General features: G+C 42.5%; 2 protein-coding genes across 2 annotated transcripts; both read left to right on the plus strand.

The window, feature by feature from the left end:
* Nucleotides 1–2,511: 2,511 nt before the first annotated feature.
* Nucleotides 2,512–8,364, plus strand: wdr55 (WD repeat domain 55). The gene is made up of 4 exons (XM_057855612.1): nt 2,512–3,016; nt 5,850–5,956; nt 6,013–6,282; nt 6,352–8,364. Exons 1-4 carry the CDS (start codon nt 2,534–2,536, stop codon nt 6,695–6,697), a joined length of 1,206 nt encoding a protein of 401 aa, XP_057711595.1. The 5' UTR covers nt 2,512–2,533; the 3' UTR covers nt 6,698–8,364.
* Nucleotides 8,365–8,449: 85 nt separating this feature from the next.
* On the plus strand, nt 8,450–16,713 carry LOC130929300 (trichohyalin-like). Its single transcript, XM_057856402.1, has 12 exons — nt 8,450–8,565; nt 8,841–8,944; nt 9,026–9,090; nt 9,167–9,302; nt 9,392–9,937; nt 12,282–12,509; nt 12,603–15,011; nt 15,077–15,189; nt 15,259–15,856; nt 16,064–16,165; nt 16,235–16,421; nt 16,498–16,713. The coding sequence occupies exons 2-12, from the start codon at nt 8,861–8,863 to the stop codon at nt 16,503–16,505; spliced, it is 4,476 nt and encodes a 1,491-aa protein (XP_057712385.1). The 5' UTR covers nt 8,450–8,565; nt 8,841–8,860; the 3' UTR covers nt 16,506–16,713.

The following is a 16,713-nucleotide window of genomic DNA, read 5'->3' on the forward strand; positions in this document are numbered from 1 at the left end:
TAGTTCTTAAAAGATAAATGTTAGTACAAGTTATAGAAATTTTATATTAAAACCCCTCTTAATGTTTTCGTTTTATTAAAATTTGTTAAATTTTCAATCAAAAAATAAACTAGTAGCTCGCCATTGTTGATGTCATTACACCATGCTCACTCCCCAGAGCAGAGGGCGCCAAATAACAAAAAACAAGTAACAAGCGGACATTACACATCTGTCATTTTAATCTGAGCGGGGCATGTGCGTTAATTGCGTCAAATATTTTAACGTGATTAATTTAAAAATTTATTACCGCCCGTTAACGCGATAATTTTGACAGCCCTGAAATATACACAAAAAAACAAGACATTTCATGTAATATTGAACCATTTTCAGTCAATCAATGTCTTTATTTTCGATGTACATTGTTGAAAACAGCCAACAATCGCATCTCAGAAGTGACTAGGAAAAAAAACTTTTTTTTAACTGTTTTCACTCAAAAACTTCTAGATCTTATAAGAAAATCTTATTTCTTACCTAAAAAATTCATTACGCTTGATAAGACACTAGGGCTGCAGCTATCGCTTATTTTAGTAGTTGATTAATCGATGAACTAGTTAGTTCGAAGGATCGAGTAATCGGATACATATGAAAAAAATTAAAATACCTGAGCTGGGCCTCAAACGGTATATATTTAAATAAATAATAAATAAGGATCTACATGTGTACAACAAAAGAACAATTGGCTGAGTTACATAGCAAATGTCCACTATCTTAAATGCTATAAAATACTTTTTATTTTTACAATGCTCTTAACAAATGGTTCCAACACATATTCACACAAAAATTGGCTAAATATACCTTTAAACTAAAATACGAATGCATTAAAATACATTAGCTTAAACAAAAACCTAGCTTATGTTGGTCTTAACAGGGAGCAGCTGGATTTGGCCATGTAAAATGAGGCAGACTAGAAGGCAGTGTATCCACCCAAATAAACATTTTTTTAGGTAAGGAGCAATTATAAATATACACAAAAAAACAAGACATTTCATCTAATATTGAACCATTTTCAGTCAATCGATGTCTTTATTTTCGATGTACATTGTTGAAAACAGCCAACAATTGCATCTCAGAAGTGACTAGGAAAAACTTTTTTTTTTACTGTTTTCACTCAAAAACTTCTAGATCTTATTAAAAAAAAATCTTATTTCATTACGCTTGATAACACACTAGGGCTGCAGCTATCGCTTATTTTAGTAGTCGATTAATCGATGAACTAGTTAGTTTGAATAATCGAGTAATCGGATAAACATGAAAAAATTTAAATGCCTGAGCTGGGCTTCAAACGGTATAAAAAAATAAATAAAAAATAAGGATCTACATATGTACAGCAAAAGAACAATTGGCTAACTTACATAGCAAAAGTCCACTAGCTTAAATGCTATGAAATACTAACTTTTTTTTTTTTTACAATGCTCTCAACAAATAGTTCCGACACATATTCCCACAAAAATTGGCTAAATATAGCTTTAAACTAAATTACGAATGCATTAAAATTAGGGGTGTCAAACGATTAAAAATTTTAATTGAGTTAATTACAGCTTAAAAATTAATTAATCACAATTAATCGAAATTCAAACCTTCTATAAAATATGCCATATTTTTCTGTAAATTATTGTTGGAATGGAAAGATAAGACACAAGATGGATATATACATTCAACATACGGTACATAAGTACTGTATTTCTTTATTATAACAATAAATCAACAAGATGGCATTACCATTATTAACATTCTGTTAAAGCGATGCATGGATAGAAAGACTTGTAGTACTTAAAAAATAAACGTTAGTTCACGTTATAGAAATTTTATATTGAAACCCCACTTCATGATTTCGTTTTAATAGAATTTGTAAAATTTTCAATCAAAAAATAAACTAATAGCCCGCCATTGTTGATGTCAATAATTACTTACACAAAGCTCATGGGTGCTGAAGCCCATAAAATCAGCCGCACCCAAGCACCAGCAGAGGGCGGCAAAACTCCGAAAAACAGAACAAGTACACCTTTCACTCTGCTGTCATTTTAATCTGTTTGAGCGGGGCATTTGTGCGTTAATTGCGTCAAATATTTTAACGGGATTAATTTAAAAAATTAATTACCGCTCGTTAACGCGATAATTTTGACAGCCCTAATTAAAATACATTAGCTTAAAAAAAAAAAAAAAAAGCTTATGTTGGTCTTAACAGGGAGCAGCTGGATTTGGGCATGTAAAATGAGGCAGACTAGAGGGCAGTGTATCCACCCAAATAAATTAAACTAAATGCAAACACCTCCAAAAACAAAGCATTACAGCGCCACTTTAATTAAACAAATGCTCGAAGCAGCAAAATTTAATTCGAATACTCGAGTAAATATGATATTTAATCAAAACGATTGAAAATAGAATCCATCCTCCAATGCGATTCGAACTTCATACCCATAGGTGGCAGTAATGCGCTAATTATTATCCAGCCTCCTGAGAACTAGAAGAAGAAACTAAAAGTAAAGAAAACAACATGGCGGCCTCCATGGAGCACGCCGATATACCGTCAACTTCCCAAACGGATGCAAACGGGGACCTCGCAAGTTCCGATTCGGTTTCGGAAGACGAAGCGGCCGAGCCCAGGATTCTGGACGCTCCCCAGGACATCCATTTGGAGGCGGTCGCCAACACGGTGGCCGTCCACCCTAGCCGAGACATGCTGGTTTGCGGGGACGTCGACGGGGACGTGTACGCTTTCTCCTATTCTTGTACGGAGGGCGAGAACCGCGAGCTGTGGTCCTCCGGACACCACCTCAAGTCCTGCCGACAGGTGCGCTTCTCCCAGGACGGCGAGAAGCTCTTCAGCGTCTCCAGGGACAAGGCTGTTCACGTGCTGGACGTGGAGCGAGGTCGGCTGGTCACCAGGATCCGCGGCGCCCATGGAGTTCCCATCAATAGTCTGCTTCTGGTGGACTCCAACATCGTGGCCACTGGAGATGACGGCGGCACGCTTAAGGTCAGAGTCGTGGTAAACTAAAACTTTAGTTGAAAGGCGCTAGGCATGTGCCGGTATGATTACCTTAAGCAAAAATACCGCGGTTTCACTTTATCACGGTATTGCAATTATACAGTGGTTGAAAAAGTATCTGAACCTTTTGGAATTTCTCACCTTTCTGCATAGAATCACCATAAAATGTGATCTGATCTTTGTCAAAATCACACAGATGAAAAAACTGTCTGCTTTAACTAAAATCACCCAAACATTTATAGGTTTTCATATTTTAATGAGGATAGTATGCCAAAAAATGACAGGGGGGGGGGGGTAAGTAGGTGAACAATCGCATTTAATATTTTGTGCCCCCCCCCCCCCTTTGCCAGCAATAACTTGCTTGTGACCCGCCCCCTTTACCCCCTTGTCCAGTAGCTCTACCAATACAACGCGGGCAGTGAGGATGGGAGGGTTCATTTATTATTTTCTGTAAGTCTTAAACAGACACTCTTGGGTTCTTTTTTTACTTCTCTGAGTATTCTGCGCTGAACTCTTGGCGTCATCTTTGGTGGACGGCCACTCCTTGGGAGAGAAGCAACAGTGCCTAACTCTCACCATCTGTAGACAACTTCTCTGACTGTCACATCTAGACTTTTAGAGATGGTTTTGTATCCTTTCTCAGCTTTATACAAATTAAAAATACAATGCTTCTCAAGACAATTTTTACCAGGTGTGTGTTTTATAGTGGGCAGGGAAGCTTCAAACCACTCATCAGGGATTGGGCACACACCTGACTTAAATTGTTTGGTAAAATTTGGTTTCAATTGCTCTTTAAGTGTCCTTAAGCCGAGGTTTCACTTTCTTATTTTTCCCTTTCTGTCATTGTTTGCATGCTACTCTCATTAAAATATGAAAACCTATCAATGTTTGGGTGGTTTTAGTTAAAGCAGACACTGTTACATCTGTGTGATTTTGACAAAGATCACATCACATTTGATGGTGATTTCATGCAGAAATGTGGGAAATTCCAAAAGGTTCAGATACTTTTTCATACCAGTGTAGCTCTAAAATGTGTTATTTTGAGATGTATGGGTTAAAAAAAAATCGAACAAGATTTTTTTTGTTTTTCACAACATATTTGCAAATTGGAACATCAACATGAATATAATGTTAAAATAAAAAATAACTGAAATATTTTAAATTTAAATACATTGAACCTATAGACACTAAACCCACAACCACAGCTCAAGTTGCTAAACATTAGGACAAAAATAATTATTTCCATATAAAAGTAAAAACACTCCTAAATAAAATTCAACATGTATACTAGGGTTTCAGCTATCTATGAACTAGCTAGTTTGATCAAAAGAACAATTGGCTATCTTACATAGCAAAAGTCTGCTATAAAATGTTTTGTTTTTTGTTTTTTACAATGCTCTAGAATAAACTAAATTATGAATGCATTAAAAAAGCATTAGCGCAACCAAAAACTTAGCTTATGTTGGTCTTAACAGGAAGCAGCTGCATTCAGCCATGTAAAATTAGTTATGTCATATTCACTGTCGCCACTAGATGGCAGTGTATCCACCCAAATCAATAAAACTAAATGCAAACACTTTCAAAACAAACCTTCTACATAGACAGAGCACGTGTGTATGACTCGTGTCATTATTTACACATTGTATTAGTGCTGCAACGATTAATCCATTAACTCGAGTGTGCGATTAGAAAAAAATATTCGAATTCAATTTTGCTGCTTCGAGTATTCGTTTAATTAAAGTGGGTTTATAATGGTTTATTTTGGAAGTGTTTGCATTTAGTTTTAATGATTTGGGTGGATATACTGCCCTCTGGTCTGCCTCATTTCACATAGATGAATCCAGCTGCTCCCTGTTAAGACCAACATAAGTTGTTGTTTGAGCTAATGTTTTTTAATGTGTATTATAGTAAAAGTATATTTAGCCGTTCTTTGAGGGAATATGTGTCGGAACAATTTAAGAGTTGTAAAAAAAAAAGTTAGCATTTAAGCTAGCCGACTTTTGCTATGTAAGTTAGCCAATTGTTCTTTTGTTGTACATAGATTCTCATTTATTTATTTGTTTTATACCGTTTGAGGCTGAGCCCAGTTGTTGTAATTCTTCATTTTCCTTATCCGATTACTCGATTATTCGAACTAATTAGTTCATCGATTAATCGACTACTAAAATAATCGATAGCTGCACCCCTACATTATATACACACACATACACTCTCTCAACACAGAAAGTCGCCAGAAAGAAAAAACACTGTATTATGAAAATTTTATTTTGAACAGATTTTTACACTGGCGGAAGACTTTACAGAAGTACTCTGAGGAAACTAGTTAGCCGTCTTGGCATGCTAACTAGCCACGTTAACAAGCTTACATTAAAGTATTTCTTTTACCATTGCTAGACATACGAACCACGCTGCAGTGAACTCCCGTAACAGGTGGGAAACGTTCATGACAGCGTTTACTTACCTTGAATTTTGTGTGAAGAGACTGACGATGGTCACGTAAATGTGAAATCATGTTGGAGGTGTTGCGGCTGTCCTTCCTCCTCTAAGCCGCGGGCGACAGAGCAAAACCAGAGGGGGGTTCAAGCCATTTCTCAATGCATTTTTGGGAAATAAAAAATAGCTAATACCTTATTACGGTATGAAGGAAAATTTTAGTGGTATTGATTGAAACCGTGATGTTTTCATACCACGGTAAACCTTGAAACTGGTAGCCAGCACAACCTTACTGTATTTGCTATGTTTTGGTTGTGGTCTTGGCTGGGCTTTAAGGTAACCCGTGTTGTATGATAAAGTAACATCTTCTGTAACTTCTTGTCCGAAGCTCTGGGACATGAGGAAAGGTACAGCTTTCATGGATCTGAAGCACCACGATGACTACATCAGCGACATAGCCGTGGACGAAGCTAAGAAGATCCTGCTTACTACCAGGTGAGATCCGACGTCACACTCCGGCACGCTTTTGCTGAAGCGCCTCTGCTCTCAAGTGGCGACGGCACCATGGGCGTCTTCAACATCAAGAGGCGGCGCTTCGAGTTGCTGTCTGAGTACCAAAGCGGCGATCTGACATCGGTGACCCTGATGAAGCGAGGCAAGAAGGTAGTCTGCGGTTCTTGCGAAGGCACCATCTACATTTTTAACTGGAACGGATTTGGCGCTACCAGCGATCGCTTTGCCCTGCGAGCCGAGTCAGTGGACTGCATGGTCCCGATTAACGACAATATACTATGCGCCGCCTCCATGGACGGCTACATTCGGTCAGTTGAAACCCATCGAGCGTCGCGTCCGAATAGATCCTACTTTTAACGGTTTTTCTCTCCCGTCAGCGCCATCAACATCCTCCCCAACCGCGTCATAGGCTGCATCGGGCAGCACGTCGGCGAACCTGTCGAGGAGTTAGCCAAAAGCTGGGACTCGCGCTTCCTGGTTAGCTGCGCCCACGACCAACGCATCAAGTTCTGGGACATTTCCTCATTAGCGTCGACCACCGTCGACGAGTACCGCAAGAGGAAGAAGAAGGACGGAGGCATGAAATCTCTTTCCAAGAAAGCTTTGGGAGACAGCGACTTCTTTTCGGGGCTTGTCGAGGAGCCGCAGAAGACTGAGGACGGTGAAAAGGATGAAGAACATGAAGAAGGAGAAGACAGTGATAGCGACAGTGGCAGTGATTGAAATCATGTACTGATACTTGCAAAGCTAATCAAGATATTCCTCATCCATGCTTATATTTCAGTGAATTGTTTGATATTTTTGGCTCAATGAATACCGAAATTTTCGGACTATCAGTCGCTTCATTTTGAATCCTGCGGTTTATATTCCAGTGTGGCTTATTTTTTTATTTATTTGAGTTAATAGATAACACTTCATTTGACAGCGGCATCATGAGACTGTCATAAGACCGTCATAATTATGACATAACATAATCATGGGCATTACTGAATGCTTATGACAGATGTCATTAATAAGAGTCATCCGGCAAATTATGTCAGTAATTTATGTCCAGCTCAGATCTTTTACATCCATTCAAAAGGGAGATAATTTGCTGTTTGCTGTTATAAGCATTCATTAATTCTAGCAATTAATGAAACAACTAGAACAGTGACTGAATAAATAATTCGGACATAACCTCAATTTTGATTGTTAATTACATCTGTAGTGCTGCAATGCATGCTAGGAGGCACGTTGGACATCAACAGTGTTGACAGCAGATAGCAGAAGAGGTTGACTGTCTCCCCCAAGGGAGCAGTGATGGGTGAATGAAGCTTCTTGAAGCAATGAAGCTGTGCACCAATTAGTTCAAAGCTTCATGGTGATTCATTTGGTCTTATGACAGTCTGATGGCACTATTTTCAAATAACATAACTAGCAATTAATGAAACAAGTGGAAAAGTAACTGAAGAAATATGCACAGAGCATGAATTTTGATTGTTATTTACATCTGTTGCATGCTAGGAGGCATGTTGGGGCGACAAAAGTGGTGGCAGCAGAGGTTGACTGTCTCCCCCAAAGGAGCATTGATGGCCAAATGAAGTTTCTTGCAGCAGTGAAGCTTTGCAGACAATTCAAAGCTTCATTGTGATTCATTTGGTCTTATGACAGTCTTATGGTGCTACTGTAATGAAACTGGTACAGTAACTGAATAAATAATTAGGACATGCAATTTGTTATTTACATCTGCAGCGCTACAATGCATGCTAGGAGGCATGCTGGACACCAGTGTTGACAGCAGGTGGCAGAAGAGGTTGACTATCTCCCCCAAGGGAACAGTGATGGCCAAATGAAGCTTCTTGAAACAATGGTGGTTCATTTGGTCTTATGACAGTCGTATGATGTCGCTGTCAAATAAAGTGTTACCGGTTAATATCTTTTGGTGTAAATACAGTGAGGACAGTTGCGGCTTATTGTCCAGTGCGGCTGATCTATGAACAAATGCCATTTTGTGTCAAATTTGGTGAGTAGTGGCTTGTAGTTAGGTGCGCCTTATAGTCCAAAAATTACGGTAATTTATTTTGCTATGAATTTCGTTCAGTTGTTTGCATTTTGTTGCTCACTTCACAACATAGGCAAAAACTGACAAACTGTTTTGTTTAAAAAAATGTTTTGTCTTTACAATACAACGTTATAATGTTAGCTAAAACTGCCATTGCTCAAAATAGTTTGTACTGTACAAGCACTTTATAATAAATGTGGAGTTTTCATCAAAATGGACATTTTGGAGGCCTATAACTGGCTGTATAAAAAACTTTTATACTTTTTTATTTCAATACATGTAAGAGTTTTGAAGTTTTAAGCTTAAAATGTGACATTTTGCTCGTGTTCATTAAACACTTCTCAAGCTAGCACGACTTGCTTATCTGCATTCACCTTTGACCCCTTGCGAATTCCCGCTTCGTTTGTCACGTGACGCGGGGTAGTTCCGCTCTAGTCACGTCACGTGACAGGTAGCATAGTAACCAGCAAGCTTCCGGTGGCGCGCAGGTGTTGTACTCGTTCCCCGGCGATTATATTCGTAAAAATACGAATAGTAATCCGAGTAACCGGTGAGTAAACTCTTCATCTTCTTGCCACACGTCCGACGACTAAACGCGACGTGCACTCGTAAATCCTCCCGTAGAAGCAAGTCGCACCTAGTTAGCATGTAAACAATGTCCTAGCTTGCTGCTAATGTGCATTTCACGCTAAATGAATCACTTAGCTACAACTTGAAGCACTTAGTTCACACAATATTGGCGCTTTTATTTCTTCTAAGTATCTACTGTGCACTAACGTCACGTTTTATTTCCCTCCCTAATTTTTGTGTTATTGAACTGCGCAGAACATTATTGAGGCAGCGAGATGCCGGGAAAACAGTGTCAACAGTTCAAAACGGGGGACCTCGTGTTTGCCAAAATGAAGGGATTCCCCCATTGGCCTGCGAGGGTAAAACACAGACACACATTTGGACATTAAAAGCAATTTCTGGCCTTATTTGTTCATTTGTCTTCTTGTACTTTGACGCAGGTCTGTAAGTTAGACGAGAGCCACAAGAAGAGAGTTCCTGTTTTCTTTTTTGGGACCCATCAAATGTACGTTTGTGTCAACAATAGTGTAACACAGGAATGGTTGTCGAGGTTTCTTCTAATAGATTGAACCTTGTTTTAGAGGTCATATCGCTCCGGAACACATCGTCCCGTTCGCCGGGAACAAGATGAAGTACGGCAGCGGCGTTCGCCTGAAAGGTTTCTCCGAGGGCATGTGGGAGATCCAGAACACGCCTGGAGTCGGGAAGAAAGCCAAAGTTTGTTGCTATCTACTCTACAGATGACATTAATGAAGTAACCAATTCCTTACTGGCTCTGTAACTACAATTTTATCGTCCTACCTCAGTTTGCAGCTAAAAGTACACCGTCAAAATCAACCACCCCGTCTAAAGCAACCCCATCCGCCAAAGTTTCATCCGCAAAACCGGTTTCCGGCTCTGAAACAAAAACCGCTGCAACCAAAAGCACACCAGCTAAACCGACTCCATCTACAAAAAGAGGCAGAGCCGCGAAACTAAAGACAGACGTCGACGTCACGCCGGTCCAGTTGACTTCAGATGCGGATGGCTCATCTACAGAGACGAGCGCAATGCGCTTGAAACGCTGTGCGGTCAAACGTGTCCCGTCGACGACCCCCGATAGCCAGCTCGTAACCGCTTGCACGCCAGAAACCGCTCTGACTGCGTTTGACGGTGAGACAAAAAGTGTGCAGGCGACAGAAATCCAGAGAACATCTTCAGTGGAGGACATTAAAATGGAAATCCAGAGCACGCGGGTAGCTTCCACGCCTGAAAGTGACGCCGCCGCGCAGTCGTTGACGTCTCCGGCGCAGAGGCGACGAGGGCGGCCGAGTAAAGCCTCGGCGATGGAAAAGAAACCAGAAACACGACAGGTTGGCATGTACTTTTAGTATACCACTACTAGTATTAGTATTAATTAGCCGATTATTACCGGAGACGATGTGCGTGTGTATGACTCGTATTATTATTTACACATTATATACACACCTTCTCTCAACAGAGAAAGTCATCAGAGAGAAAAAATACCACAGGCTGTGTTATTAAAATGTTGTTTTGAACAGATTTTTACAATGGCGGAAGACTTTACAATAGTAGGCTTATAGTGAGGAAACAAAATAGCTGTCTTGGTATGCTAACTAGCCTCGTTAACAAGGGTCAGTGCAATGTAAACCCCTGCAACAAAAGTGAGTACACCCCTTAGAAACTACATCCCTAAATGTCCAAATTGAGTACTGCTTGTCATTTTCCCTCCAAAATTTCACATGACTCGTTTGTGTTACTAGGTCCAGGTGTGCATAGGGAGCAGGTGTGTTCAAATTTGTAGTGCAGCTCTCACACTCTCATACTGGTCACTGAAAGTTCCAACAATGCACCACTACTAGTATTAGTATTAATTAGCTGAATATTACCGGCACACTCTCTCATACTGGTCACTGAAAGTTCCAACAATGCACCATTACTAGTATTAGTATTAATTAGCTGAATATTACCAGAGACGGCGTGCGTGTGTATGACTCGTATTATTATTTACACATTATATCCACACCTCCTCTCAACACAGAAATTCATCAGAGAGAAAAAATACCATAGGCCGTGTTATGAAAATGTTTTGAACAGATATTTACAATGGCGGAAGACTTTACAATATTATGCTTATAGTGGGGAAACAAAATAGCTGTCTTGGCATGCTAACTAGCTTTGTTAACAAGGGTTAGTGCAATGTAAACCTCGGCAACAAAAATGAGTACTGCTTGTCATTTTCCCTCCAAAATGTCATGTAACTCATTTGTGTTACTAGGTCCAGGTGTGCATAGGGAGCAGGTGTGTTCAAATTTGTAGTGCAGCTTTCACACTCTCTCATACTGGTCACTGAAAGTTCCAACATGGCAAATAACTCTCTGAGGATCTTAACTCATTCACTCCCAGCCATTTTCACCAGAGCAAGGCCCTTCGCTCCCGGCCGTTTTTTCCGGATTTTGACTGATTTTGCAAGGCCCACAGAAAATTCTGTTCCATTGCGATATAAACATGGAACCCACCAAAAGAAAGATTACTCTCCTCTTTCAGCAGAAAAAAATTAAGTTCATTTCTTTTTCCATTCTTTAGAAATCAGCATTAGAAAATAGCTTAGTTTGAGCAATTTTCCAATTTCTGATGAAAAAACGGAGAAAATGAGCTTTTTGTAAACGCATACATTTCAAACATAAGTTTGACTTTAACACGGCTATTTTTTGCTTCAGTGACATCCCAAACATCTGAATAATGTTTTCCTTTTACAAAATAACATGAACAACCAGCCAAATAGAGCTTTTGATAGCAAAGCAGCAATTTATTCACACATGACTACTGAGAGATGGCGGTTTGTCGCCGAGATGACGCCGTTGTCGCCACGTCAGCCGTGTAAACTTTTCCCTCACCGTTGTCTGTCTCCCAAAGATGGATTATTTTTGCGTTTCTGCAGGGTCTGCTTGGCGAGCCGCTTTACTAAGGGTCTCACTCGTTTTGCGTAGTCGTCCAACGCCTGGCCTTCCAGGCATCCTCTCGTTGTTTTGTTCGGTCGGAGCCGCCAGAGCTCCGACCTTGCTGCATGGCCGTTCACTGCTGTTGAATTGGGTTGCTTGGTCTTGCAAAGTGCGCTACTGCCCTCCAGTGGCCAGTTTTATTGCTTTAAAATGGGCTTGGAGTGTTGTTCTTTGTTTCTCAGATACAGCGGAAGGTATATATCCTTCTTATTGAAAAAAAACGCAAAAGATGTATAAATACGTTTTTGGGACAGTGAAGCATTTAAAAATAGAACGTATTTATACGTTTCCGGGAGCAAATGAGTTCAATATCTGCAGAAATGCGAGGGCTGTACTCACTTTTGTGATACACTGTATCTACACGCGCCAAGCCATTTCTCGCTGCAATTTTGGGACATAAAAAATAGCTAATATCGTACTACGGTATGACGGACAATTTTAGTGGTTTTTGCATGTAATATTTCTAGAATTGCCAAAATTATCAGAGTAACTGGGAATGCTCAAAGGAACCATAACTGATTTAATGAGCCATTTGCAGTTTCACTGTACTGGCTGTCTGTACTTAGACTTGCATGGCTTAATCTCTTGAAACCGTGACGTTTTCATACTACGGTAAATGTTGAAACTGGTACCCGGCACATGCCTAACTTGTTGAGTGTCTTTTCAAATTGTCTTCACAATTCGTCTCCACTAGACTGAAGTTGAGCAGATCGCGCAGAGCAGCACAAAAGGGTCCGTCAGAACTCGGCGACAGAAGTCGGGAACGATCACGAATCCTGACTGTTCCGATGCAAGCGAGCCAAAAGATGAGCGCACCGCTCCGCAGGAAGCTTCCACTCCAGAAAATGCTCCCACTTCAACGCAAATGGCGAAGAGGGTACGAGGCCGGTTGATAAAAACGGCGAATCAGATGAACAGCGAGGTACGGAAGGTCTTGGAATTTGTCGGATGGCAGTTGAAATTGTGTCAAAAATTCCGGAAAAAGAAAAACTAATTCTTAATTTTGTCTTTTCAGGTTGAAATCACACAACCTGACCCCACTGCCTCCAAATTAGTTGATCAGGAGACCCGACCCGCTTCGACGCTAACCTCCAGCGTTAGTGAGGGCAAACCGAACGAGGAGCAGAAGGCAGCGGAGATGATGGAGGAGTCGAGACCTTGCCCAGAAGCAGAAGAAGAGGAAGGGAAAACGGACAAGAAGGAAGGAAAGGTGGATTCGACGCTTAATGAAGGAAGGAAGAAGAAGAGAAAAGAAGGTGAAAGGACCAAAACCGTGCAAGAAGGTAAGACAAACCTGATAATAGAGGAGTCGAAACTCGCCCAGGAAAGTAAGCTGTTAAGTAAAGAGGAGGAGAACAAAAAAGGAGGAACAACAGCAGTGACGGTAGAGCAGACAACACTTGTCCGAGGAGAGATGAAGCTAAATGATGGAGAAAAAGAGGAGACCAAACAGGAAGGAGTTGAGGAAGGGACAGTAGAACAGTCCGCAGCTCTCCAAGGAGAGAAGACAAAGACGACAGAAGAAGAAAAGGCTGGGTCGACGCCTAGTGAAGGAAGGAAGAGAAAAGGAGAAAATAGCCAACCCGTGCAAGAAGGAAAGACAAAGTTGATCGAGGAGTCGACACTCACTCAGGAAAGAAAGCGGCCAAGAAAAGAGAAGAGCAAAGAAGGAGGAAAACCGGTAGAGCAGACAACACTTGTCCGAGGAGAGACAAAGCTAAACGATGGAGAAAAAGAGGTGACCAAACCAGGAGAAGTTGAGGAAGGGAGAATAGAACAATCCACAGCTCTCCAAGGAGAGAAGACAAAGACGACAGAAGAAGAAAAGGCTGGGTCGACGCCTAGTGAAGGAAGGAAGAGAAAAGGAGAAAATAGCCAACCCGTGCAAGAAGGAAAGACAAAGTTAATAGAGGAGTCGACACTCGCTCAGGAAACAAAGCAGCTAAGAAAAGAGGAGGAGAGCACAGAGGGAGGAAAAACAACAGTAACGGTACAGCAAGCAACACTTGTCCTAAGAGAGAGGAAGCTAAATGATGGCGAAAACCAGGAGACCAAACAGGGAGGAGTTGAGGAAGGGAAAACCGCAGCAACGGTAGAACAGTCCGCAGGTGTCCAAAGAGAGAAGACAAAGACGACAGAAGAAGAAAAGGCTGGGTCGATGCCGAGTGAAAGAGGGAAGAGAAAGAGCAAACCTGTGCAAGAAGGAAAGACAAAGCTGATGGTAGAGGAGTCGACACTTGCTCAGGAAAGAAAGCTGATAAGAAAAGAAGGGGAGAGCAAAGAAGGAGGAAAAACGATAGAGACTGTAGAGCAGGCAACACTTGTCCAAGGAGAGGTGAAGCTAAATGATGGAGAAAAAGAGGAGACCAAACCGGGAGAAGTTGAGAAAGGGACAGTAGAACAGTCCACAGCTCTTCAAGGAGAGAAGACAAAGACAACACAAGAAGAAAAGGGCGAGACCCAACAAGCAGGAACGATAGAAGGAAAGACGGAAATGACGACTCTTAGCCGAGGGGAGAAGACGGAAACAAATGTAGTGGAAAAAAAGACAAAGCTCAGTGATAGCAAAGAAGAAAAAGTGGAGGCGAGGACGGAGGAGACTACAGTTGTTCCAGAAGAGAAGTCTAAGCGAAAAGAAGACAAGGAGACCCAGCAAGAGGAAGCTGGGAAAGGAAAAACGGATGTGCCACCTAAGGAGTCGACACTTAGTCAAGGAGGGAAGAGGCAGAAAAAAGAAGAGCCTGAGCAGGAGGGAGGGAAGGAAGGAACAATAAAGCGGGAGAAGAGAAAGAGAAAAGAAGTTGAAGAGGAAAAGACCAAGCTGGAAGGAGGTGAGAAGGACAAGAGGGTGACGACAGAGGAGTTGACAGCTGCCAGAGAAGGGAAGACCAAGAAAAAACAAGAAAAAGAAGATGGGGAGAAAGGAAAGACGCAGGTGTCAACACAGGAGTCGGCGCTTAGTCAAGAAAGGAAAAGGCAGAGAAAGGAAGAGAAAAGAAACCTGGAGAAGTCAACTTCTGCCCAAGAGGAGAAAAGCAAGGGTAAGGAGGACCCCAAGCAGGAAAGAGGTGAGAAAGCAAAGACACAGGTGACAACTGAGGAGTCGACTCTTAGTCAAGGAGGGAAGAGGCAGAAAAAGGAGGAGACCAAGCAGGAAGAAAAAGGCTTGAAGACAAAAGAAGTCGGGAAAAAACTCGCAGGCAAGGAGCAAGGGATGAAAACGACGAGAGGAGATTCGCAAGGAGAGGGCAGGCGAGAAAGCCGGACAAGTGACAGGAAGGACGAGGGAGCCAAGAGAAAGGAGGTGACGGGGGACAGAAGAGATGAGAAGAGGAGCTCCAGGAAAGAGAAGGACTCAAGGGAGAGAAGAAGGCTACCCAAGGAGGCCAAAGTCCGACCCAAGGAGGGAAGCGACATGGAAGAGGTAAGGTTTGTCCTTCTTCTCTGCTTCTCGGTGCTCTTCTGACCCCGTACCGGCGACTCCCATAGCAGCAACAGCGGCGACTGGCGGCCAAGAGGGAGAGTGTGCTGAAATCCCTACGAGGTCTGCTCAAATCCTCCCGAGGCAACAAGCGGAGGGACGCGGGTGCCAAGGGCGTTACGTGAGACCAACCGAGCTCTCGCAGAGGCCCCGTTAGCATTTTTAAAACATCTACTTCCTGTCTCCACAGGAAGTCCACCTTCCGATCCACGACCAAGCGCGCCAGGGGCCACAATTTGCTCAAAGAATCCAACATTCGAAAGAAAAGTACAGGAAGTCCTTCAGTCGAGAAAGTCAAAGAGAAGAATCCCCCCGCGGCTGGATCACAAAGTGACGCCAAAGCTCAAGAGGGTTTGGAAAAAGACGGCAGGAAGTTGATCGGTAAAATTGTCAAAGCCACCACTAAGGTTCAGGTCAAGACCATGATGGGCGGAGCCTCGCTTCCACCGCCGCCGCAAGAAGAGGACGAGAAGAAGAGGGCGGCCGCGGACAAGAGTGCGCCGGAGGAAAAAAAGCCCGACCGGACTTTGACGGACGACGAGAAGGCCGCAACTAAGCGCCGCGATGAGACGCGGAAGGACAAAGACGCGGGAAAGAAGACAGAAAAAAATGTATCGCAGAAGGACGGCGGTGCCAAACAGCAAAGCGCCGAGAAGAGTCGCAAGCCCTCTACCGAGGAGGACAAGAACCACCAGCAGAAGAAGAATAACCACAACCTGACGGCCACTGACTCCACCCTGCACAGGATCCATGGAGACATCCGCATCTCACTCAAGAATGACAAACCGGTAAGAAACGACAGTTAAAAAAAAACGCGTCAGTCGAGGGTGCCGACTGTCGAGCTAATAGCCTGGCCTAGCTCGCATACCGTAAGTGCGAGAAAAATGTAGTAGTACACGTACATGCAAGTACCAGAGACCACTGGTAAACGTATTTAAAACACAACTAAACGCAAATACAAGTACATGTAGTACTTTTTGGTCTCTTATCATAAGGATTTTGCCAAGTGCCTGGCGGCGTTGGATCAGCTCAGCGGCGTCTACGTAACCTCGCAGCACGTAGAGAGGCACAGCGAGCTGATCTCCACCCTGAGGAAGGTACACGCATCAGTCAAGTCCGAGCGGTTTTTAAAAAAGCGCCTGAACATCTGAGCTCCCTTCCCGCAGATGCGCTTCTACCGCGCCAACCAAGACATTATGGACAAGGCGGCCATGTTGTACAACCGCTTCAAGAACGCCTTCATCCTAGGCGAGGGCGAGGAGGTGGTAAGCGCCGCCTTCCTCCGATCGCTGCTTGAGGAGAAGGAACGCGAGGAGGCAGAGCGCTGCAAAAAGCCCCCAGGCACACCTTCAGGTTAGCTGCTACTAGCTAGGAAACCACTCTCGCATCCTGACGTCATCTGCGTGTCTTTTTTTTTTTTTTTTTGCAGTGGACTAGAAGTCAATGGAACTGATCCAGGTCCACGCAGTTCCCATGGAAACTTGAACTGAAGCAAGATTTTAGTCTTGACCCGGACATTTTGTATTTATTCATGTTTAACAGCCTTGTGAAGTGTGACGGATATTTTTATTCAGTAGATTTGTTTTTTTTTTTTTTTTTTTTTTTTTCGTTTTTAATCGGTCTATTTTGCTGTACAGGAACTTTC

The sequence above is a fragment of the Corythoichthys intestinalis genome, chromosome 13 (genome assembly GCF_030265065.1).
Source record: "Corythoichthys intestinalis isolate RoL2023-P3 chromosome 13, ASM3026506v1, whole genome shotgun sequence".
NCBI classification, from domain to species: Eukaryota; Metazoa; Chordata; class Actinopteri; order Syngnathiformes; family Syngnathidae; genus Corythoichthys; species Corythoichthys intestinalis.

Bases quoted from the DNA above. Each gene is read 5' to 3' on its own strand.
- wdr55 (XM_057855612.1), top strand. From the start codon at position 2,534: ATGGCGGCCTCCATGGAGCACGCCGATATACCGTCAACTTCCCAAACG. The intron at 3,017-5,849 runs GTCAGAGTCGTG...TCTTGTCCGAAG, and splicing joins ATGACGGCGGCACGCTTAAG to CTCTGGGACATGAGGAAAGG. The intron at 6,283-6,351 runs GTCAGTTGAAAC...CTCTCCCGTCAG, and splicing joins TCCATGGACGGCTACATTCG to CGCCATCAACATCCTCCCCA.
- LOC130929300 (XM_057856402.1), top strand. From the start codon at position 8,861: ATGCCGGGAAAACAGTGTCAACAGTTCAAAACGGGGGACCTCGTGTTT. The intron at 8,945-9,025 runs GTAAAACACAGA...ACTTTGACGCAG, and splicing joins TCCCCCATTGGCCTGCGAGG to GTCTGTAAGTTAGACGAGAG. The intron at 9,303-9,391 runs GTTTGTTGCTAT...GTCCTACCTCAG, and splicing joins GAGTCGGGAAGAAAGCCAAA to TTTGCAGCTAAAAGTACACC.